General features: G+C 43.6%; 2 protein-coding genes across 9 annotated transcripts in view; both read left to right on the plus strand.

Annotated features, from left to right (window-relative positions):
- Nucleotides 1-405: 405 nt before the first annotated feature.
- Nucleotides 406-10,116, plus strand: APOH (apolipoprotein H). Its single transcript, XM_090061016.1, has 8 exons — nucleotides 406-514; nucleotides 1,352-1,528; nucleotides 2,332-2,428; nucleotides 5,280-5,356; nucleotides 5,986-6,174; nucleotides 6,796-6,975; nucleotides 7,966-8,163; nucleotides 9,546-10,116. The coding sequence occupies exons 1-8, from the start codon at nucleotides 451-453 to the stop codon at nucleotides 9,614-9,616; spliced, it is 1,053 nt and encodes a 350-aa protein (XP_089917142.1). The 5' UTR covers nucleotides 406-450; the 3' UTR covers nucleotides 9,617-10,116.
- A 13,356-nt stretch (nucleotides 10,117-23,472) lies between these two features.
- Nucleotides 23,473-25,121, plus strand: part of CEP112 (centrosomal protein 112) — a 279,030-nt gene continuing 277,381 nt past the window's right edge. For 7 of the 8 annotated variants that reach the window (XM_090059025.1, XM_090059029.1, XM_090059032.1 and 4 more), the window contains exon 1: nucleotides 23,473-23,629. The gene's annotated coding sequence lies outside the window, so the exon portion shown is untranslated. The other variant, XM_090059026.1, reaches the window with a different exon arrangement.

Below are 25,121 nucleotides of genomic sequence, written 5' to 3' on the forward strand. Positions count from 1 at the left end.
TTCTTGACCCTGAAAGGTTCAGAGATGCCTTTTAATGGCAGAGGAAAAAAATATGCAAATGGAGTCATACAGAAGAGTTTCTGTTAGCAATTCCATTGCTGGGCCACTTGTGCTACCCAAAATATACCCACTGGCATGAGGGAACTGAAAGTTAGTCCCTCTGTGCTTGAAAGATGACAGAATGACATGACTTGAGGCAATAACCAGGCAGCGATGAAAGATCTTCAAAACAGATTAAAATATGTGTTCCTATAATATCTACAAAACAAACATGTGATGATCATTTAGGCCTCTGTTCCCAGTAATCTGAGAATGATTTTATCTTTTGTTTACTAGGATTAGAGTAAATAAGAAAAGTTAATTTTTAGCCATCGTTTTGTTAATACCTTTCTTTTTAAGAAAACAAACATTTCATTGAGGGTCATTTTGAAAGCTTGGAAACTGGCAGCAATGTATTCAACTGCGCTGTTCTTGTGGATAGTTACTCTGACGCACTGTGTTCTTGCAGGAAACAGTAAGTGTCTCTCCCTTTCTAATAGCAAAGAATATTCGATAGGCCAAGCTTAAGCAAGGATGGAAAACCTGGAGGTTATGGCAGTTTTACAAACCTCTTGCCTTTTGCAAGTAGCTGAAAAGATCTTAAAAACTTCTCCTCCTTGGAACTCTCCTCTGTTTCTTCCTCCCTCACATTCCCCGGTGGGGAATAAAGTTTTATAAGACAGATGCTAAAAGGGAAGGCAAAGGAAATTAGTATTAGGAACAAATGTCATGCAAACCTAATTAGTGGAAGGTCATAAATTATTTGGCTTCTGTAACCTGAGCACATTAATACCAGGGTTTTCTGCTTTCCTCCTTTCTCCACACAAGCTTCCTTCATTCTGCTTTAAGCCGAAGTGTGACTGCCCCTCTCCTCCTCCTCCTCTCAGGGGTTCTTGTGTCCCACTCCTCCTGCCGAATCCAAGGTTTTGTGCATCCCTCCCCACATTGCACACCAGTCACCCTTTTTGCCTCGTGCTTTCCCAAACTGGAACCCTCCGCTCTTCTTCCCTGCCAGAAGTTTGCTGCCAGTCCTAATGGCTAGGAACTGTTTATGAAACTTCCCTTCCTGCCCTGCTATATCTTTCCTTTCTATCTGGCAACCACAAAGTCTATAAATATTTTTAAACTGTACTGAGGCTCAGTCTATAGAAAATTACAGACAGGGAAATGCCACGCGTGTTAAGAGCTCACGTCATTTTATCCAGTTTTAATAATACAGTAATAAAAAAATCTATGCTCAAGTTTGATAACTGATGCAACAAGTTCTTCTGCATTGTACCCCTTTTATTGTTAAGTGGTTCCTTTCTTCTAGCCTGCCCAAAGCTACCTGAAGTGCCATTTGCAACAATTGATGTAGATAAGAAAGAATATCAACCTGGTGAAGAGGTCACATATACCTGTAGGCCTGGTTACGTCCATCACAGCGGCATGAGGAAGTATACTTGCAATCGGTCTGGCAGATGGTTTCTTAACACTATGAAATGTATACGTAAGTAACCTGCAGGTTCCATTCCTCAGTGTTGTGTCACAGAATTGACAGTTGTGCATTGGTCTATAAATGCTGTGTAACGGTTTGTGGACTGTGTAATATTATAAAACGTTGCTGTTTGGCTTTCTGCATACTCTACTTCTGCATTTCTAAGAGCACTGAGCACAAAACCAGCATCTAGTTGATTCTCATGTGTGTTATGGCCCCTCATTAAGATGTTGCACATTTGCTTTACTTTCTTACTGTTTTCCTCAATCCAAAACAAAATATTTGAGATAGGAAATGTGTTGTTTCTATATGTATTGAAAAACAGTTTACAAAATCAGTAAGTAATGTCACAGCTCAGCTGTTTTATCTTCAAAATGGGATACCTCATTTGTTCTATCACTTGTTTAAAGTATATAAATGAAATGTTGACAACTTTAATGTTTATGGTGCAATTTGTTTTATTTTTACAACACTTGATTTACTGTAATAGACACCTTTGATATTCATTTAATTTTATTAGAGAAAATTATCTTATTCAATAATTTCCATAATTATAATTTGGACAGTCACTTATCCAAGCCAATCACATACATTTGCAAATAGCTTAAATATAGCTTGATTTCAAATAAAAAATATAAGGACTCATGAATAAAGAAGTGTAAAAACTTGACACCATACTTGCATACAATCAAACTTGCTAGCATCGTTTTAGTTTTATATTTTTATATATATGTGTGTGTGTGTGTGTCTATATATATATATCAATATATATCTATCTCACAAAATAATACACTCTTCCATTGTCTTTTAAACAGCAAAGAAATGTTCATTTCCTGGACCGCTAGAGAATGGAAAAATTTCTTTTACAGCATTGACCTATCAGAGTATAATACATTTTTCCTGTAATCCAGGGTAAGTCCTCATATCACCAGACCCTCGTTCTTTTCCGGTGTCCCTTCATCTCTAAGCAGCCCCCCAGGTTCATACCCTACCAATCCACCCAATGTAATGCTACTGCACTTGAATATTTTATGCAAGACTTCACTTTTTCAACACAATGATTCCCAGAAATAGAAATAGTCCTAACAGCAGAAGAAACTTAAACTTTATATAAATCTTTATTCTGCACTACTTTTCATCTACTTTTGAAATTCCCTTACTACATCATGAGATGAATCCTACAGCAGAGATGAGATAATCTCCTTCTATGTCTTTTTTGCCAGAATGAAAATATGAAATTAACCCTAACTTGATCCCTGCATGCAACAATATAACATACTGTCACCCAGGGCTGGTTGGTTTGAACAACTGATTTTTCTGCCAGTTTTAGAAATGAAAGATAAATTAAGTGAATTTTGATCATGAACACTGTAGAAGCATGTGTTTGAAAGCAGCACACTGATTGAACCAGGGGCACATAGTGTCATAACTGTTTCCTTGTTTTGATGTGCTATAAAGTAAGCACTGAAACTAGAAACAAATTAGCATAAAATAATTGTGCTGGAAAAAGCATAGGCAGAAAAGGTTAAAAAAAAAAAAAGAAATATACCAAAATATACTTAACCACAATTTAAATTTGCAATTGAAGAATTATGCTTCAAACACCCTGTTTATCTATACAATCATTTGTTGCACATGAGCAGTAGATACACTCTCAAATGTTATGGAACGAGGTAAGGAGGCCTCATGAAAATACAACTTTACAATGAATAACACCCAAAATATACTGTTCAAGGTGTGCTGTATTATTAGTATGTCATCAATGCAGTTTGTATCCAATGCTTTTTATTATATGTATAGCAAAACAATACCTATTTGACATTTTAAGAACACCTAAAAAAACCAACCCTCTGTCTTGAGCAGTTTTAGGCCTAACATCACCAATGACCAGGGAGGGAGAAAGAAGAGCAGAGGGTATCACAAGCCAGCTGTGCCTTGTCCTCTTCCCCAACATCCTGAACCTGGAATCATTTCTTACCATGCTCTAAAGCCTGGAAATGTATCTTTCTTCAAAGACATAATTAGGTTTCAAAGCTTGTGATCTTAAGTAGAATAGTATTTTAGCTCTGAATCAGATCAGTGTCCAAGTGAAAGAAGTGAATTTTGGGGTGAGGATTAAAGAAGAGCTCTTTTAAGAATTGAAGGCATGAAGTTGTGTGTGAAATGAAATACAGAAGCTTAAGGATGAAGGCATACTGTAGAAATGGGGGGAGAGGAGGACATGGGAACTGCAGCATAATCTGAATGAAGTTTTGCAAAACCCTCTTATAAATACAAGTTATCTCCATCACTATACTACAGCAGGGGTGTCAGAGATGCAGCCCACAGGCCAAATCACATCATCACATCATCTGGCCCCCAGTGTCAGTCCTGCACAGGGCCAGTCTGAGACCCCTGCATGCTGGATCCAGCACCCGCGGTGCCTGCTCCAGCTGGTCCAGGACTGTGTCACACACACTGATTGATCTGGGACATGAGCTGCACGTGGCATCCACTCCAGCCAGTCTGTGCACTGCAGGTCCTGGATCCAGCACGCAGCGGGGAAGGAGGCTCCATGGTTCCCCTGCATGCTGGATCCACTCTGGTCAGTTCAGGACTGTGCCACATACAGTGTCCACCCCAGGCTGGCCAGAGCAGATGTTACATGCATCTCGCACCCTCATCTGGCCAGAACAGACACATGTCCAGTGCAGTCCTGGACTGGCTGGAGTGAGCACTGTGGGCACTGGATCTAGTATGCGGGGGGAAGAGAGGGTTTCTGTGGACCTATTCGTCTGGCCTGTGGGCTGGTCCTACATCACACTGCAGATGAGTTTGACACTCCTGTAGTACAGTATATAGGCAGTATATAGAATAAATGCAGCACTTTTTTGTTAGATATCCATCTAATATTTCTGATAGAAAGATATTTCAACTGGTGTCAGACAAGCATATGATTCTTCTCATTTGTTCATTCTACTGGAATAAATCATGACCAAGCGTTTTTCACCTGTGACATTTGTGGGTGAGTCACAGACTGGAATACGCTGCTAAGCATAAATGGATTAATTCAAGTCCCATCCCTGAGAAACAGAAGTGAGATGAGCAATAAATAAAGGTAACTATGACACTGAATGTAGTAATTGGATTTGATTGATGGACTTAAATTTTGCTAATTATAATTTACTAGTTTCCAGTGTGTAATACTGAAATGACAGAAACAGGATAAGCATTTCATTAAGGCTTAGTATAAGGACTTAGAATAACAAAAGCACAAAGGTCTGGAGATAAGCACTTTAGAAAAAAATGCAAATGAGAATTAAATTGGGCTGTACACTGGTCTCCTGGCTGAGTTCTGTAGTGCAGTAACTTAACAGTCGTAGTCAATATAATCATCCTAAAGAACTACTCCCAAGATGCCATGTATTATGCTAGCAATCAGAAATCAATACTCTTTTCTCACATACACTTTAATTATTATATAAATGGATGTGTCAAATACAATTTATGGTTGAATGTACAAGAAATTAGTCTCTTATTCAGTCATATATTTCTTCTGGAAGAAGAATTAGTACAGTATTAGTACAAGGGCAAATTTTCAACTTCTACTAAAAATGCTTCTTGAAATAAACAATTAGTTGAATTATGAAGGAAGCCCAGGAGTCAGACTGTATGCTCTGTAATGCATGCCTTCTTGTTAGGTTTCTTCTAGAGAAGTCCCAGCCCTCCCTGTGTTTATAAGACTTCTTAAAGCTTCCTAGTAAATGGATCTGTTTTTTCGCAGGTACATTCTCAAGGGGACAAGCACTAGCCAGTGCATGGCAGATGGAAGATGGAGCAGCACTCTACCTCACTGTCAACGTATGTGTACTAAAGAAACACACTGGGCCCTATCCTTGTTTATAGCTTTTCACATGGTTGCAGTATTGTAAAAGGGTTTTAGAATACATTCATACCCATGCTAAGGCCTCGTTATGGTGTTACAACAAGGTACAGAGGAGTTGGTATAAATCAGAATTAGGTTTTCTGTCTGTGGCTTGAAAGAGATGATTGGTTTTGGTTTTGGGTGTCTGGACTCATTATAGAGAAGTGTTACTAAATGACTAGTTTGGGCTTAGGAACTTCTGAATTCTAATACTGGTTCAGGGATGATGCAGATCTCCTTTCTCTTACATTTCCCTGCCACTTTGATACATCTCCTTTGACACATCCTTCAAAGATGTGAACACCTTGATGACAGAAGTGCAATATATTGTAAAAATGTTATGTATATTTATATTGCCTGCAAAAACTGCATTGATTAATGAATTACAAACATCAAGGTTACTGAGCCTTTTATTTATTCTAATTAATTTAGCAAATGTATTCCTATTTTGCACCATGCAATGTAATTCTTTTATAGACATGATGTTCTGGGGGATATTCCTCCAGGAAGGAGTAACAATTTGGATTTTTGACATGTGTGGAAAACCAATGTTCTGCTTTTCCAGCTGTGATTTGTCCTCCTCCCCAAATTCCTGAATTTGGAGTAATTTCTTACCATACTCTAAAGCCTGGAAATGTATCAGTCTTCCAAGACATGATTGGATTTGAATGCTTACCGTCTTTTGCACTTTTTGGCAATGAAACAGCTATCTGTACAGCTAATGGGAACTGGAGCCATATACCAGAATGCAAGTGTAAGTAGATGTACAATCAATAATTTGATTAACTTTTAAAAAAAACGTTAGAAAATATATAGAAATGGTCTGAACATTTTTATTAATTTGGGCCTTATGAATTAATAGCACAGCAACTTTTTATATCTTGAATATATTTATTTTGAAAAGCATAATTACAAATGACTGCTAACAGTGACCTCAAGATTGCACAAAACAGGAAGTTTTCTGCCCCAGAGTGTCTACAATCTAACATTACACAAAAAAATGCAACTCTATTTAAGTTAACAATCTTTCACTTCTGTGAAATTAGAATCAGATACCTAAAGCATGGCAAATCCAGTCCAATATCTAAATAGCAGGAGTAAACTATCACCTAATCTAAGAAGTACAAAGCTAAATCCTCAGTTGGTGTAAATGAATACAATTTTACTGGCTTTATTGTAGGTTCACTGGAGCTATACCAAATTAAATGATCTTTGGATCTTCCCAAGGTTTGGAGGGAACATGATTCTAAACCAAATTTTTATGTTTGTTTCCAAAGTTTTTAAGTTTACTTGCTGTTTATCTATGTGAGAGACTAAAGGAAATCAAAGCAAATGTGTTAAATTGTACCATATTTTCTTTGGTTTTGCACTACAGTCGTAACATGTCCAACTCCAACAGGAATAGAAAATGGATTTGTAAATTTTGCTGTTCGAAGAACATATGGTTATAAGGAAAGTGTCAGTTTTGGCTGCAATGGTAGATATGTGCTAGAGGGGCCCAGAGAATCAACATGTGAAAAAACAAATGAGTGGTCCATAAAACCATCTTGTAAAGGTAAGACTATGCATCAGAAACCACCCATCAACCTGAATTGTCCTAAATGTTTGACCAGAAGAAGCTGATGAGAAATTATCTCTGAGAGAATCTCCCATTTCAGAACAAAGCAGAAAGATCAAGCATAGGCATTCTCAGGGCTCTCATAACAGCATTAAATAACTATATGCTCCCCAGTAAGATAATACAACTGGGTTTAATGACCATGCACCCAAATTCTTCCTTTATTCCTTTTACTTTCTGTCTAAATTGGCACTTTGCATGTAAGCCAGATGCATCTAGAAACTATTGCTTGTACAGCCATGTCAGGGGTATGATTTTTTTTTCAACATTTTTACCTAAAGCCTGAATGTAGGCACAGTTGTACTGACATAACAAGACTCTGATAGAGCTTATTTTATTTGGGGAACCAACTTAACCACACTAGTTGGTATGAGCTATAGTTATGTTAGGGAGATTTGCTGATACAGCTATATTACCAAACAGTCTTTAGTGTAGATTTGGCCTCAGTCTCTACAATTTGAAATCAGAAAAGAATGTTTTCTGTAATGATGTAATTTAATCTATTTCCATCCATATTGAGACATACCACTTCTCAAATATTAACGCTTTTTCTACAACTAAGCAAGAAGTGACATTTATCTTTCTTCATTCATCAAGTATACATGGCATTGCCTACATATATTGCATACAAGTATACAAATCGCTGTTTTTGAAATAAGAGGTTGGGCTTTTCAAAAGCAGTCAAGTGACTTAGGAACACAGTCTCATTGCCTTTCAGTGGGACATCAGCTCTTAATTCATGTAACCACTACCAAATATCTCATTCAATATCTGTCTTTCAAATATTTGCTCCTTTGTGGACAACATCACTGACTTTTACATCAAAATGTTACTTCTGTACTTACCTTACAGGATCTAGCCTATTTATTTTTTTAATTCAAACCCTAATGAAATGGTAATGCAACTTAAATTTGAACTGTTTTTCAGCACCATGTAAGATACCAGTTAAGAAAGCTACTGTGTTATACAAAGGTGAGAAGGTAGCAGTTAAGGATGGCCTTAAAGAAGGAATACAACATGATGAAACCATTTCCTTTTTCTGCAAAAATAAAGAAGAGGACTGTGTCTATACTGTGCCCACTACGTGTATAGATGGCAATCTCACAGTTCCTGAATGTTTCAAAGGTATGAACCTGGCTACTTTAACAAGAGTGGTAAAACCCTGAGTATGTGGAACAGTGTTTTCACTTACTCCCAAAGAATCTAAAGTATTCATCCAGAAAAGCAGTAGAAGACTATAAAAGGAAAACAGCCCTAGCTATGAAAATGTTTATATAGTTTTGTCTAAAGGTAGTTTTGTCCATAGTAGACACTGTTTAGAGGTTGTATGAGCAAATAAGGGACAAAGCTGCAGCCAGTAATTTTGTGACTAACTACACTGATGGTCCAAAACTTTTCTTGGAAGGCACTGCTGCTTCCTTGGTACTATGTTCCTTCGACTTACACTGTTTCGAGTTACAACATTTTGCACTTACAACGTTTATAAATTGACACCTTGTTTCAACTTAATGGCATCAGTTTTTACTTTACAACGCATGAGCTGATGCGATGCCACACCAGCAAATACCTGCTTGCTGAGTCGCTTATCTCCCTGGAGAAGATCTGTCCAAACTTGCTTGGACGCTTTCTTTAAGAAAGTAGACAAGACTCCAGAAAAACCTGTAGCCAAGACTCCTGAGAAGACTCCAGCCAAGAACCCTTCAAAAAGTCCAACCAAGAGCCCTTCAAAAAGACCAGCAAAGTCACCTCAAAGAAGTCCTTTAAAACAATATGAGTGCTATTTACAATATAAATACATTAATGTAGCTATATTACTCATCTATAACTGATTGAGTACAAAATTCTGGGGTATTTTTGGTGAAAATAGGGTATTGGGCCTTGGTTCAGGAACCAATCCCCCATTTATAACATTGTTTCTTATGAGAAAATTGGTTCCGAGTTACAATGTTTTGACTTAAGACATGGTTTGCGGGAACCAGTTGTGTCATAAAGCCGAGGACTGCCTGTATTTGTATCCTGAGGAAGAATTACAACCTTACACTGGTTTATGCTGGGTCTATTTACTCAGGTCGTGCATAAAGTTTATGGAGAAGGAGCAGGCAAATAGTCTATCTGAATTATGACAAAAATATCAAAGGGTGAATGTTGTCTTAATTGCAGAAATGATGCTGAGGAGTTCAACAGGAAGTAAAGAACTTTTCAACAAGAAATATCTGTATTAATAATGAGAGAAAGACAAAAGGGTTTTGGTAGTAGGATATGCTTTGTGTTTAGGTTACTGTATTTTATTAAGTCTGCCCACATAGCATGTCCCTTTTTCAGGCTTCATTTCATTTGAAAAGGTGGGGGAGGGACCTACATAATTCCCAGTGTGGGGTCACATGCTTTCACATTTTGCATGGCTCACACTGGCAGCATTTACTTTTCTCTGCCCTCCTATGCACTACTGCTACAGTCTAGACATTGTAATAATATCACTTAAATTAATACCTCCTTGTTTTTAACAGAACGTGGATTCTTTTCAAGTGTATTCAAGAAGGACTATTCAGAAAGGACACTATGTGAAGACAGCCCGTGAATTAAAAAAAAGAAGACGCAGTAATTGCAATGCCTATCTTACTGAGACAAAACATAAATGGAAAGGTTTTTTAGGTGTTGTTGAGTTTAACGCCTCTCTGCCAGTTCAAGACTATATCTTGCAATATAACTTCAACTGCCTGATATCATCCTTGCCAATCTACTTCACATTCTAAGACAAAGTATTTTAGTCACAAATTCTTAAGATGTAGTCCAACTGTTCCTTTTTTCACTTTCTTCTCACTTTTTCTTATATATCCTTTTCAGAAAACCTTCAGTTCTCCTTTTGTGCCTATGCCCTACAAGTGTTTGTAACTGGTTCTCAGATTTCCACCTCTAACATAATAATCATTTTTAGGTAACTTATTCTGTATACTTATTTCTTTTTAAATACTGTCTACTAATTAGCCAAATCCTTTAGCTCTTACCTGATTTTAAAATAAAACTTTTAACTTTATCCACACAATGCTCATACTCATAATAAATTTTTCTTAAAATATATTTGTAGAATTCATTTTTCTGACATTTTCTTGCATATTTTTCTATCAACTATGGCATTTAAGTACAAAAATGATCATTTCAATTTATTTTGCAGTTTTACTTAAAGGTTGTTTTGTATGTTTGCGTTTTTACCTTTCTAGCTGGTAGGTCAATCTGAACCCTTGAATGCATTTGTCCAACGATTAGAGAGAACTGAGACCCAAGACTCCAGGGCTCTACATCCTGACTTGCTACTTACTCACTATAGCGTCCTTATTCTTGATTAATACTGTTTCACTTTGCACACACTCCCACTGCCCTGGACTATCCCATCCTCAGATCAGCACAAGGACATGGCCATGTGCACATCACATGGATGAGTAAGCCACTCCAATTACAAGAACTTCCACTGTGTTCTGTGGAAAGAGCTCTGCACCTTTACGGTTCATGGAGGGGAGGAGGGTTAAGATTAGCAGGGCTTAGGACAGAACCTGTAGAGATAATGTTTATCATCATTGCCCCTCTGGTCCTGCAAAGAATCCCTTAGGTAAGCTTATATGACATGACACTGGTATTCATTCTGCAGTCTGTTGTCAATTAAGCAGGAGAAGCACCAGAAACCATAAAATGAGCAAAGATCTCAAGATTATACAGATAACTTTAACCTCCTAGAGATTTCTCAGGATCTGTAGGGTCTCCTAGCAAGACCTATGACTTATTCTCTGGAAGTTAAGGATGGGGATGGAAAGGCAAATCTATCCCCCTAATAAAATGATAGGAGAGAAACTCTATCTAGGAATCCTTAGAATAGGGGTATTGTAGCAGGGCACTAAGTGCCTGCTACTGACAGCAGTAAAATGGGCTCAGCTGCCAGTCACCAGGGCAGCACAGGTGCAGGTTGCCAAGACTACCAGTCTGGTCAGCTGACCGGAAGGGGGCAGGGCCTGGCTTTTATAAACAAGCTAGGTTGAGGCCAGAGGTCAGTTCCCCTTTGGCAGCCAAAGAAACTGGAGCTCTGCTGGAGCAAGCAGGGCAGAGAAGCCTGATGGTCTGAGCAGTGTCTGCCCGATGATACTGGGTGGAGGAAAACCCTGGTAGGGATACGAATGGAGCTATGGATAGCCAGTCAGCTTGGAATTTATGTTATAACACAGGAGGGTGCGGTTTTTGTTTTGTGGTTGTTGTGTTACACCGGAGGACCGGGCGAGGCTGCAGGGGTGGAGGAGGCCTCATAGGAGCTCCCCAGTAGTGGGGGGGTTCCTAGCGTCGGAGAGGGCACTGCGTTTTGGGGTGTCCTGACCCCGGCCCCAGTGTGGGCAGCATCGGGAGGAGCTCAGTGTGGGCACATGCAAGAAGCCCCAGTGGGGCATAAGACCTGAGAAGCCGGGTCTGGAGCCAGGTAAGGCAAAGGCCGCCTGGGCCCCGTTGTGAGGAGCCCAGTGGGCGTAAGACCCAAGGAGGGGGTCTGGGGGCCAGGTAAGGCCAAGGCTGCCTGAGCCCCGATTTGCGGGGAGCGCGAGGCACAGGCCCCGGCGCGGACAGGGAGTGCGAGGCACAGGCCCCGGTGTGGGCAGGGAGCACAAGGCACAGGTCCTGGCGCAGGCGGCGGTATAAGAGAGAGGCCCTGGTGGGTGCGATAATATAGAGGCAGGCCCCGCGGGGCGACAGACCCCAGTGAGGGCTGCGAGGCCCCGCGGGGTGAGGCAGGCCCCGGTGTGGACGGTGATAGCTGCGAGGCCCGGTGCAGGGCGACGGTACAGAGGCAAGGCCCCGGTGCAGGTGAGAGCCATGGGAGATAGGTCCCAGTGCAAGCAAGAGCCGTGAGGCGAGACAGGTGGGCACGGAGACGAGTCCGGGGACCCGTAAGGGCACGGCCGATGGTGGGGCTCACGTGCAGCCCAAATGTCAGAGTGCACCGGGCGGTTAGACCAAGCCAGGATACATCCAGGCCGTGCCAGAGAGGGTAGAAAGGCAGCCTCCCTTGAACATATTAACATCAAAGACGTGGCAGGTGAGATAAAGAGGGTGCATTTAAACCGGATTTGGCATGGTAGGTAGGGGTGCTAGGCGAGGTCACGGCACCCCTAAAGGTCACCCTGCCACAGGTATCAATTAATTGCGATTAACATACACAATTAACATGTTAATTATTCGTGGTAATTTTTTTAATGGGTTAATTATGCATATGGTCTTGAAGCCTGCACCTGGGCTCCACTCTGCTGCTGTCACCACCGCCTCCTGGCCACCCCCTGGGGCAACTGTGGCAGCACAGAGGACTACAATGCAGCCTGGATGCAGGCTCCAGGTGGCTGCAGCCATGTGGGGGGTGGGGCAAGCAGACACAGACATGCAGCTGAAGCCTGCAAGTGGTTGAGAATGCAGCCCAGCAGCATATGGAGCAGTACCCAGTAGGTAAGTCTGTGAAAGGGAAGGGGCGTGGGGGGAGCAGATTGAGGCCTCCATGGTGAGGGAGGGAGTGGGGCAGAGGCTGTGGTGAATGGGGCCCCAGGGCTGGGGCAGGTTGTGGGATGGAGCTGCAGGCAGCTAGTTCAGAGTTGCAGGGGATGCTCTTTCCCCTACGCATACCCTAGGGGATGAATGGGGTGCACATGTCCCTTGAATTTGTGTGCAGGATGGAGGCGGGCTGCTGTGCGATTAAAATCACTTTTTCCTGACACAGGCAGGGAATTGGACTCGATGATCCTTTGACGTCCCTTCTGACCCTAGCATCTCTGAAACTACGAATAATTGCAACTCATTTTTTTTAATCACGTGGCTAATCGTGATCAATTTTTTTAAATCGTTTTACAGCCCTACCTTAGAACATCTTCCTATTCCAGAACCTTTTTCTACTGTCACAAGGTGACCTTTTAAAAAGGGACTTGATTCTAGCTTCACCCCTGACTGATGATCAAACAAGTGTAAAACCCAGCAAGTGGTTCAACTTAGGAGAGCCCCAGAAAGAAAAAGGGCTATTGTGGGAACCTTGCTATTGTATGGTGATTCAAGAGAAAAATCAGTGGGCTCCTACTTTGTGCTTTAGTCAGATAAATGAATAAACAAACTGACAGACAATGTCAACACTCTGTTTAAATAATAAACTAAGCCCTTTTCCAAATTGCCTGATTCAGACTCTGGATGTGGTCTCAGCACCTTTTGGATGCAAGTAATCTGCATCCATGCCAGTTTAGATGGAACAGAATGCTCTGTCCCATCTAAATGAAGGGACTTGCATAGCGTGGTATTATTTAAGGTGAATACTGGGGGCAGAACCATATAATTTAACTTTCTAGTCTCAGATGCTCTAACAAATAAATCTTTATGAAATATAATGATCACTTGCAGATGTATTACTGGAGAAATTGTCTGCAATCAATCAGATGAGATTCAACAATAACAAGTGCAAAGCCCTGCACTTGGGATGGAATAATCAACCACATACACAAATACAGACTGAAAGGCTGCACTACTGCAGAGAAGGACCTGTGGGTTACAGTGGACCATAAATTGACCACGAACAAACAGTGTGCTTTTGTTGCAAAAAAACCCCCAAACCAAGCAACCAACAACACACCACCAGCATACTGGGTTGTTTTAACAAGAGTGTCACTTGCAAATTAAGGGAAATGACTCTTCCACTCCATTCAGCACTAGTGAGGCCTCAGCTGGAGTACTGTTTCTACTTTCCAGCCTCACACTTCAAAAAAGACCTGGACAATTTGGAAAAAGTCCAGTGCAGGGCAACAAAAATGATCAGGGGCCTGGGAAACAAGACATATGGGCTAGAGACAGACATAACACATAAACGAGTTTAAGTGATCAGAAACGAGTTTAAACCTGTAACAGAACAGATGTTCAGTGCACATAAACCAGTCTGAAAATGGCTGAAACTGGTTTGAGATAAACCTGGTTGAATGTAGTATCAGACTGAACTGATTTGGGTCAAACCGGTTTATGTAATGTCTGTCCCAGAACATGAGGGCAATCTGAAAGAACTAGGTTATTTAGCTCAGAGAAGAGAAGACTGAGGGGGATTTGATGAGTCTTCAAACACCTGAAGGGTGATTATAGGGAGGACAGAGATGGGATTTTCTCTGTGGCTTTAAGGGACAGAACTAGGAACAATGGCCTCAAGCTGCAGCAAGGGAAATTTAGGCTGGAGATTAGGAGGAACTTTCTGACTATGTGGGTGGTCAGGCATTAGACCAGGCTATTAGAGAGGTTGTGCAATCTCCATGCTTGGAAACTTTCAAAAACAGATTAGATAAGATACTTGGTTGGGATGCTTTAGTCAAGAATGAGCCTGGCTTGAGCAGGGGGCTGGACTAGGTAATTTTATGAGGTCCCCCCTTCCAGCCCTGTTTTCCAATAATCTGATGAACTATTGTATAAAATCTAATTCTTTCCTTGTTTTCAGAATGAGAAGGGGCAGGCGTATGAACATTAACTTGCTGAATGGTAGTCAGTTTCCAGGTCTGCCAGTGCTGTTCCGGCTCCTCCAAACCTTGTTGGGGTTCTGGATAATTTTCTCAGCCCCAGGACTGAGGGGGGGACATGGGTGCAAGAGTAAGGGTAGGGGGGCAGTACCCTAACCCACACCTATATATTCTAAACAGTCCCAGCTGAGCTGCTGCCGCTGTGCCAGGTTTGCCCAACCCAGCTGGCAGAAGGGCACCTATCAGGCTAGGATGAGAAAACTAGATAAAGGTGAGTTCTATGACTGTGACAATGTATGTTCCATTCTTTTGGGAATTTTTCCTCCGAGTGCCTCCATCAGTTCCTTAGACTTCTCACTTTGAGGACTGGGGGGGCACTGTCCAGACATTTCTAGTTTGTGCTCCTTCTCTTGTTTTGAACTCAGAATCTTAATGCCACCCCTACTTTTTTCATTACATGTCTTCAGTTGGGACAGGCTCAGGATGAGGGGATAGGCCGTTAGTATTGGGTAGGTTGTGTTTTTCAGAAGAACCTAAAGGAAATTCTCCCTAGAATTTCAAGATGATCTGGATGAGTAGGATTTTAGACTCTTCTAAATGAATTCACTCCAAAAATTATAAGAAGTGATTCAGTTTTTTTTAATAATTGCAAAACCAAAGCAAACATTCCAGGTTGATTTATCTTATTTATTCTGTTGTAAGCAATAGTTAATTTTTAACACTATTTAAATATTTCATAATTTCTCTTTTTTAAATAAATAAGGAAAACTTCACTGTTGAGCAACAGCTATTAGTTCTACAGCTTTTTACGCAGACTATCTTCTTCTCCTAGGTTATGGTAAAATATCACAATGAGAACCTGGTGAAAGTCACTGAATATTTGAAATAAATGAACTAACAACATCCTTAATGGCATACCAGCCAATATGAATTTTATTTCTCTGTATTTATTAATAGGTGAAAAAATCTTTATCAAATACCAATCAGTAATTATTAATATGTACCAACAAACAGGGATCAACTAAATCAACAATGAAGCATCTTTATAACATACACTAATGCTGTGTAATACTGTACTCAGATGTCAGAATAGCAGAAGTTCTGATTTGTGCACAGAAAATGCTGTTTGTGTATCATGCAACCTGTGGGGCCTTATGGTGGAGGGATGTTATTTAAAACAAAAAAGGCTTGATGAAATTTTTCATGTGTGCAGGAAACATTTAAATAATTTGAAGTCTTTTATTAATAAAGCTTGCACCTGCTCTGGTTGAAGTCTATGGGAACAACCCTTACAGGTATAAATAAAACTGACAGAAAAACAATACTAATCTAGAATTCTACAGAAAATTGTTATTAACTCACCTAACAGACCTCTTGATCCATTTTAATATTAAAAAAATCAGCTTAAGGAAAGCTACTGAAAATGTTAAAACTTCACATTATTATAAGATTTTGTGTTTCAGTATTCTACATCAATATATTTTCTAGCAACTATGGCTATAGAGATCCTATCTTCCTCTAAAGGTAGGTGAATGAAGTAGCTATGAGATGTATTTAAATGCTTGTATTTGGGGAAATTTTATAATTCTAAGGCCTCTATACCTGTAACATATGGACAAACTGAAGTCTAGATATATTTTGGCAAATTTAGAGAGGGTCTTAAAATTGGTGCAACTGAAATTTCAAGGAAACGAAATAAAGTACTGGTATATGTTCCACATCCTTCAACAGTCTCTAAATCCGTGATTCTCAACAAGGGTGCTGCTCAATATTAGCACTGCTAGGCCTGCAAGCACCTACACAAAATTTCCAAGAATAAACCCAGAGCCCATAGTGTCCAAACCATTCTGACCTGCTGTGGTTTCATAGTTTCATAGTTTGTAGGGTCGGAAGGGACCTGAGCAGATCATCTAGTCCGACCCCCTGCCATGGCAGGAAAGAATACTGGGGTCAAACGACCCCAGCAAGATGTTCATCTAACCTCCTCTTAAACACCCCCAGGGTAGGAGCCTGCACCACTTCTCTTGGAAGTTGGTTCCAGACCCTAGCCGCCCTGACTGTGAAGTCGCGCCTCCTGATATCTAACCTAAACCCACCCTCTGCCAGCTTGTGACCATTATTCCTGGTCACTCCTGGCGGTGCTCGGAGGAACAGTGACTCCCCCAATGCCTGCTGATCCCCCCTGACTAGTTTGTAACAGGCCACAAGATCCCCCCTCAGCCTTTTCTTTTAGAGGCTGAACAGGTTCAGGTCCCGTAGCCTCTCCTCATAGGGCCTGCCCTGTTGTCCCCTGATCATACAAGTGGCCCTCCTCTGGACCCTCTCCATGCTGTCGACATCCCTCTTGAAGTGTGGCGCCCAGAACTGGACGCAGTACTCCAGCTGCGGCCTGACCAGTGCTGCACGGGGGGGAGGATCACCTCTTTGGACCTGCTCAGATGCATCTGTGGATGCCTGACAAGGTGCGGTTGGCCTTCCTTACTGCCTCTCCACACTGCTGGCCCATGTTCATCTTGGAGTCATTGATGACCCCCAGATCCTCTTCCGCCTCTGTGCTGACAAGAGGGGAGTTCCCTAACCTGTAGGTATGGTGCTGGTTTTTCCTCCCGAGGTGCATCATCTTGCACTTGTCTGTGTTGAAACCCATCCTATTCTCATCCGCCCACCCTTGTAACCTGACTAGGTCTGATTGTAGCCTGTTGCATCCTTCCAGTGTGCCCACGTCCCCCCACATCTTAGTGTCATCAGCAAATTTGAACAGGGTGCTTTTTACCCCCTCGTCCAAATCACTGATGAAGATGTTGAACAGCGTGGGCCCGAGCCCTGCAGAACCCCACTGCCCACGTCCTTCCAGGTTGAGAAGGACCCATCCACTACCACCCTCTGGGTGCGGCCCTCCAGCCAGTTGGCGACCCATTTGACTGTGTGGGTGTCTACACCACAGCCCCCCAGTTTCTTAATGAGAACGGGGTGAAAGACAGTGTCAAAAGCCTTCCGGAAGTCCAGGAAGACGATATCCACTGCTACCCCTGCATCTAATGATCTGGTGATCTGATCGTAAAAGGCCACCAGGTTGGTCTGGCAGGACCTTCCACTGATGAACCCATGTTGGTTGCCCCTAAGCATGCAGTCCCCTGCTGGCCCCTCCTGGATGTGTGCCAGCATAATTTTCTCGAACAGCTTGCCTAGGATCGAGGTAAGACTAACTGACCTATAGTTTCCCTGGTCCTCCTTCCTGCCTTTTTTGAAGATGGGGACCACGTTGGCCCTCTTCCAGTCCTCCGGTACCTCACCAGAGCACCACGAGTGCTCGTAAAGCCGTGCCAGGGGACTTGCAATGACCTCGGCCAGTTCCTTTAGAACTCTAGGGTGGAGATCATCCGGGCCGGCTGACTTGAATACGTCCAACCCCTCCAGAAGCTCCCTAACTAAATCCTTGCTAACCCGTGGCCCAGGTGTGCCTCCCCTGGGGCCCGAGGGAGGCCCAGCAGGGAGGTGGCTGTTCTGGCCCCTACTTAGGAAGACAGAAGCAAAGAAATCTTTAAACATGTTAGCTTTGCTGCCTGGTGTGATGACCAAGTTTCCCATCGCGTCCTGCAAGGGCCCCACATTACCCGGGACCTTCTTTTTACCCCCTATGTATTTAAAAAAGGACTTCTTATTGTCCTTAATCTGGGAAGCTAGTCCCAGTTCCATCTCTGCCTTGGTCTCTCTGAGCTCTTTGCAACTGAACAACTGCTCTATTATTTTATAGTAAAAAAATAACTTAAAGCTGAGCTGGCATTTTCCAAGGAGTCTCTGGAATTTAAAAAGTTGGAGAACCATTGCCTTAGACTTATGGGCTAAAATATTCAAAACCACCTTCATTGGGCACCCCAATTGGTTGGCAGGCACATATTCTACTTGAAAATCTAGTCTTAATATAGTATAGACAAAGTGGGAGCTTCCCCATGAGCAATAATGTGCATTTCCCTGGGGACAAACAGCAGCGGTACAATATGTGCTGCTGCGGCTTGTCCCTGGGAAACACCTGTGCGCGTGCATTCTGGCACATGGCACATTGCCCTGGTTGGGGTAGGGGAGGCTGAGGGCAGCACCTTGGCTGGCCCCAGCAGCCTTATCTGGAATTCTGAGGGCCTCTGTGGGCTGCAGCCACGGCAATCCGGCAGAATGGAGTCTGGCTTCAGCCAGCCAGGCTCTGGTTTCCAGCAGCGCGTAGTTTTTTTTGACACCAGGATATCACCAGAGCAGCATGGAGCTTGCAGCAGCAAGGAGCTTCCCTGACCAGCTCAGCTCTGCCCTGCTGTCCTGGATCCCACCCACTGGGCTGTGGGGGAAGGCAGCAGGGTGGGGAGCCTGAGCTCACAGCAGGCAGCCCCTACCTGCCCCTGACCCACTCACAGATCTGGGGGGCAGGGGTCCCCTCACCCCTCTGGATGTGCGCATAGTGGCAGGGAGCCGGCCCTATCCCCGTGCCTGAAGCAGGCAGCCTACACCTGCCCCACATGGGCTCCGCTCTGGCCATATTGCCTATGGGGGAGGGGGAGCAGGGCTCTGTGCTCTGCTCTGCTGCAGCAGCTGTTGCCTCCCATGGGTGCCAGCCAAGGCTTGGGGCCTGGTGTGGGGGACAAGGAGCTGTGGACCTGGGTTCCTGGCCCCATAGTCCTGGCAGCTGCAAGACCCCTCTCATAGGGCTGGAGGAAGGGCAGGGGGTTGTAGGTGCGGGGCTATGGGCTCCAGCAGAGCTGACAGAGGTGGTGTGGGGGAGTGAGTGGCACGGGCAGGGCTGTGGCTTGGAAGCAGTGGCCTGGACCTGAGTTCTGTGAGCTAAGGGGGCAGGGGAAGCTCTGATTTTCCATGATTAAAAACCCCCAAATCAAACGCCAAAATGTATAGGTATTCAGACTGTATTTTATTATAGTGACTGAGATATCGGTAGGCTTCCAAACTGCTTTAAAATTGTAAATATATCAATAAACACTGTGTTCAGTTGATACCTATATGTATTAGTGGCATTTCATTTTAAGAGCAGATTTTGGTTTTTTTTAATTAGAGAATTTTGGGGGGGATGTTAATCAGAGAATGTGTGATTTTTTTTTTTTAATCACAGAAAACCAGGATCCCTGCTGATCACATCAATCTGTCTTGTTCCCTGCTCCCGAGCTGGATACATAGTACTTGAGTACTTAAGCATTACCCTTAGGAGCTAATGTTCATATTTTTGTATTTATTATCTATTCTCTTGAAGCAAGAAGGAAAAAAAAGTGTGACCTGATGAATCTTTGAAGTGGTGGGGTGTTTCATGAATTGCAATGTTTTGGACATGAAAGATTTGCATAGAAAGCCTGAAAATAATGTAGGACATCTAGAAGATGTTTCCAAGAGGGCTTGGAAGAGTGAGTGAAGCCTGCCATTTTTTTAGACAACTGAAAGAATGCCTTGAGCTGTGCTTATGTTACTTGTGGCAACCCACTGAGACAGTTACAAAGACAAGAGAACATGGTAAAATGAGATGAAAAAAGCACTGAGTGTGTTTTATTTAAATGAATACATTTTTACAATTCAAATTGTGATTTTATTTTGTATTCACTTTCGGGGTTTATGTATTCTACAACTGTGCTTCTAGAATTATTTCCTCTAGAGGGCCAGCACACATTAATACATATCAACTGACTTGTTCAGAACAATAGTTTCTGTGGGAGGCAGACCATGATGCTTGTTATGAACCCTCTATTTTTTTCCTCTCTTGGACATACACTGTGGAACTGTCAAATAACTGCAAACATTCCCCTTGAAAGAAGATTTGTCAGGCAAACCCAGAACAATGCTTAGTAAAGTGGATCAATTTATTCTTTCAGATTACTCCTAGACAGGTAGCTCCATTACTGGCTCTGTGACTCTCTCTGTGAGTCTTCATTTAACCTTTATAAACTTCTTTAGGTTCATTGTCATTGCCAGATGAACAACCACCCTTCAGGGTAACAGCACGGTATAATATTTCAAGATCCTCAACAATGGGCACAACATGGCTCTGATCAGATTGGAATCTGCCCCCATATCCGAAGAACAAATACAAATGTGTATCAGGAAATGTCTACTACTTACAAATAAAGTAGTTGGAAAGATATAGATTTTGAAGTTCTCCATCTGTAAATAAAAGAGGTAAATAATGATCAGTAGCTGAGCAAGCTTCCCCATGCTACTCTGAGTCTATGCGCTTCTACTCTGTTTTGGAAAAAAAATCTCTTGGGTAAAAAAGTACGTTGTCATTAGATCCATTCAGCCTTGACTTTTCCACAGAGGCTGTCAGATAGGATGCTTACTATCATTTGTCACGTAAACTGGGCTGACTGAAACTAACTTACTGCATGTAGGTTACCAAACCGCCACTATCAATTTGGGCATTCAGCCTGATGATTCAAACATGAAAGTGCCTGTGCTTTAGTACACTTACTTGGGCCAGGCACTCATCAAGCAGTTTTCCAGCCAGCACAAGGCAAATGTTTTAAAAAGATTACTTGTATTACCATGATAATTACATTAAAATCATTTGATTAAAGATGGCAAATCATCTTATAAAGTCTGCCCTGAGATTGTACCAAGATATAAAACATGGATAAATGGACTCTATTGTATTGTTTTTGGTGTTATGACTATGCAAATATGCATATGCAGATTTTAAGGAGTTATGTGCAATCTGTGAAGGTAACTAGTGTAGCTGTCATAGCCATCATTGAGTGAACCTTAATCCAGAGTCATTTTTCCTCTGAAGATTAACTGAGGAATCAAAGAGAACAGCCGATTTGCTACAGTACTTTAGAGAAATTCTTCTTTGATGTATTTGTGCATATGAATCAGGATTAGTCATGATTTGAAAGAGTTGACTCACTCGGGATAAAAGCCATTTCATATGCTTTATGTACAGGCAGGCCAAGCAGGGAAGTGGGGAGGGAAGGGGAAGGGAGGAAAGGGATGCAGTTTAAGTAAAAATAAAAGTGGGAATTTATGCTCTCCTTAACATCTAGTATCCCAAGTCATGCAGGCAATTTACTACTTAAGTTTGCTCAAGAAAAATTTGAATGCACTCCAAGTGTTCTTTGCCTTTTTCATCTCATTTCACTCGTGTCTAAATGGATAGTTCCCTTGAAAACAAGGGAAACAAACTGTGTTGCATTAAATTTCTATATAAATAAAAAGAACACTTGGTTTCATGCACTTTCATAGCTGCATCGTCAATCAATCCTATGCACCTCTTAGTACATTAAACTGGGGATAGCTTCAGAGGCTACCCGTGGGAGAGCAGAAACAGTGCTAAAATCTTCAGAAGGATCTGAAGGCTTTAGAAAGAGACTTCTAAAGCCAACTCAAAACTCAACCATATAAGCCATTTTGCTATAAAGATAGATCAGAGCAAACTGTATCCAGCAGCTTTTCAGAAACCCGTGGTTTATACCAGCTCTAAAATGATGCTGAACAATTTAGTTTTCGTAAGTATTTAGAGGTAAACCATGTTCAACACCAGATTAACTGTATATTTCTGAAATCTACTGTAGAGCTGGCAGAAACAGATAGATTTTAAAATTGAAAATAAAAAATGTAACAAGATTATGTTTTCCCTGGTATTGATAATATTCAAGATATTGGTCAAATAATAAAAAAAGATAACCACAGTTTACCAACTTGCTCATTCCAAAAACTCTCTTGTTTCAATTTCTTCTGCTGCCCCCAAAATCCTCAAAAACAATGGATCTGGTCAGTTCCTACAAATGCTACTGCACATATGTAGAGGTTTACCGAAGTGAGTAGATCCAATGTCTTCAACAGGATTAGGTTTGGGCATGTTTACAGGACTGAGGTCTGATCCCTGGACCACTGCAATTCCTCTGTGTGTCTGTGTGGATCAAGCCCTGGTGATAAAACATTTGCTCTTACTTACTTGCAGGTTTTAAAATATTTTTTGTTTGTAGATTTCCACGACGTGAAGGCAGAGCGCACAGAGTACACCGCTGTGCCCTGACAAAAATACGACACTGTAGAAATAAATAAAATTAAAACTTTGTCGCAGAGGAAACTCCTCCAAAAGCATTAGCCCATGCCCGACATGCCCGACAGCCCAGCTCTCAGCAAGACTCTTGTCGGGGAGCTGCGGGTCAGGCTGGCTCTTGTCTAAACTCTCTGTCAAGTCACTTGCAGGATGTGGCTGTGTTGGGGAAGCTTAAAATGCCCTGGCAGATAACGGGAAATGACCGATTCCCAGTGGGAACGTCTGAAAGACACCAAGCAAGGGCCCTCCAGCCCCAGGAGCCCAACCTCCCTGGCAGGACACCCCCAAAACCATCTATATTAATCAACCAACCCCCAAACTGCATCCCTTCACCCCCCAACCTCACCCCCACGTCCCCCAAACCGTCCCTCAGCACCCCCAAACCTTCACCCCCACGTCCCCCAAACCGTCCCTCAGCACCCCCAAACCCTCACCCCCACGTCCCCCAAACCGTCCCTCAGCACCCCCAAACCCTCACCCCCACGTCCCCCAAACCGTCCCTCAGCACCCCCAAACCGTCCCTCAGCACCCCCAAACCCTCACCCCCACGTCCCCCAAACCGTCCCTCAGCACCCCCAAACCCTCACCCCCACGTCCCCCAAACCGTCCCTCAGCACCCCCAAACCCTCACCCCCACGTCCCCCAAACCGTCCCTCAGCACCCCCAAACTCTCACCCCCACGTCCCCCAAACCGTCCCTCAGCACCCCGAAACCCTCACCCCCACGTCCCCCAAGCCGTCCCTCAGCACCCCCAAACCCTCACCTCCACGTCCCCCAAACCGTCCCTCAGCACCCCCAAACCCTCACCCCCACGTCCCCCAAACCGTCCCGCCCCTCAGCCCCCACACTCCCCGCCCCACAAACCACCCCTCCCCTCGGCCCCACGCCCCCCCGAGGCCGCGGGCGGGGTGGGGGGGGGATGTCGGCGGCGGGCCGGACGCGTCGCGTGGCAACCCCGGGCGGGCGGCGCTGCGGAACCGGAAGCCGGGCCTGTCGGGGCCGCCGGGAGCGGCTGGGTCGCTGCGAGCCGTTGCCCGCCCGGGACAAGGCCCAGGTGAGCGCTGCAGCCGGCCGGGGCCGCCTCAGGGCGGAGCGGGGGCGACGCGAGCAGCGGCCTCTTCCGGGCTTCGGGCAGCGCCTCGGCGGGGGCAAGTCCCCGAGTCGGGGGGAGGCCTATGCACCTCTTAGTACATAGGTCTCCACCGGCGGCTGTGGTGGAGCGTGAGCAGTGTCTGGCATAGTGCACGGTGTGTAGTGTGGAGCAGCGTGTGTGGTATGCAGCGTGGTGCAGTGTCTGTGGCATAGCGCATGGTGTGTGTAGCATGCGCGGTGTGGTGCAGTGTGCGTGTTGTGTGGTGCAGTGTGAGGGCGGTGCAGTGCAGTGCACTTCCACAGGGGCGAGGAAGCTCTGGCCATCGCACAGTGCAGTGTCACTGTTGTAGAAGAGGTGGAAGCGATGGCAGGGCACGGGCGTGCCGGACTCGGCGGTTTTGCGAAGCTGCCAAGCGGTTGGGTTGCAGCCGGGCGGCAGGGCGGTATGGCAGGACGTTACTCTTTGCTGTAAGGCTTGGAAGCATTAGAGCTGGGGGTGGCGGTGCATGAGGGAGGAGGCTTTGCTGCCTCCTGTCTTGCGTGCACGTGGGCAGGCCTGGAAAGGTAAAGAACTGGATTTGAAGGCTCGGATTCTGTCTGTGCTTAACTGCACCTGCTGTGAGCAACCTCTGTGGTTTTGGGGGATTACTCACTGTACACACAGTTAAGCACAAAACCTAAGTATTTGTACTGCTGAGCAAGGGCGACTTGTACCACCTTTGTCAGGAGGCGCATCCTGCAACTAGTCCCACCAACTTGCGGGGGCATGATCCAGCGACGGCCGCGGTGTATTGTATGATGTGTGATGTGGCGTGGGTGTAGTGTGTGTGGTGCGGAAGCAGCTGCAGTGATCAGCTGACGCTTGGAGGGTGGGCGCCAGTACTCCTGCCTGCCCCCATCGCCTAAACGGCAAGCACAGCCGGTCAGGGGGTGCACCACTGCTCTCAGGGGTTGCACGTGCACCCCCTATGCTTCACCCCTGCTTCTGAGGTGTAAAGGAACACACTAACTGCAGCCTAAAATATACAGGGTACGTATGGGACACGGTCACCTGAATTAGAGGTTAATGATCATATAGATCCACAGGACATGAGTTAGAGAGGCTATTAGTCTGGCACCCCTAATAAAGCACCATTTAAAAAAAATATACAAGTGCTATATCTTATAATCCCTTTACGTTATTTTTCTTCCTGCTTTTTTTCTCTTTCACCAGATTATAGGCAGGAACAACTATTATTTTTGATTAAAATTATCTTCTTTAGTAGCTGGTAGGGAATAAGATAAAGGTTCTTTAAGTGTTTTCTGATATGAGACCGCCTAGATGAATGCTTTTATGTGTGGTTGGTTTCTGCCCTTTTCCCAGTTCCAAAAAGCTTATTGTCTGTGGGACTTACACACCTTAATAGCTATTCTTTGCAAAGAGCCACCACATTAATTTTTGTGCGACTGTATTG

This window comes from Crocodylus siamensis, chromosome 8 (genome assembly GCF_052110815.1).
Source record: "Crocodylus siamensis isolate JL-2025a chromosome 8, ASM5211081v1, whole genome shotgun sequence".
NCBI classification, from domain to species: Eukaryota; Metazoa; Chordata; order Crocodylia; family Crocodylidae; genus Crocodylus; species Crocodylus siamensis.

Coding starts and splice junctions, on each gene's coding strand:
- APOH (XM_090061016.1), top strand. CDS start 451: ATGTATTCAACTGCGCTGTTCTTGTGGATAGTTACTCTGACGCACTGT. Junction 6,175..6,795: donor CCATATACCAGAATGCAAGT/GTAAGTAGATGT, acceptor TTTGCACTACAG/TCGTAACATGTCCAACTCCA. Junction 6,976..7,965: donor CATAAAACCATCTTGTAAAG/GTAAGACTATGC, acceptor ACTGTTTTTCAG/CACCATGTAAGATACCAGTT.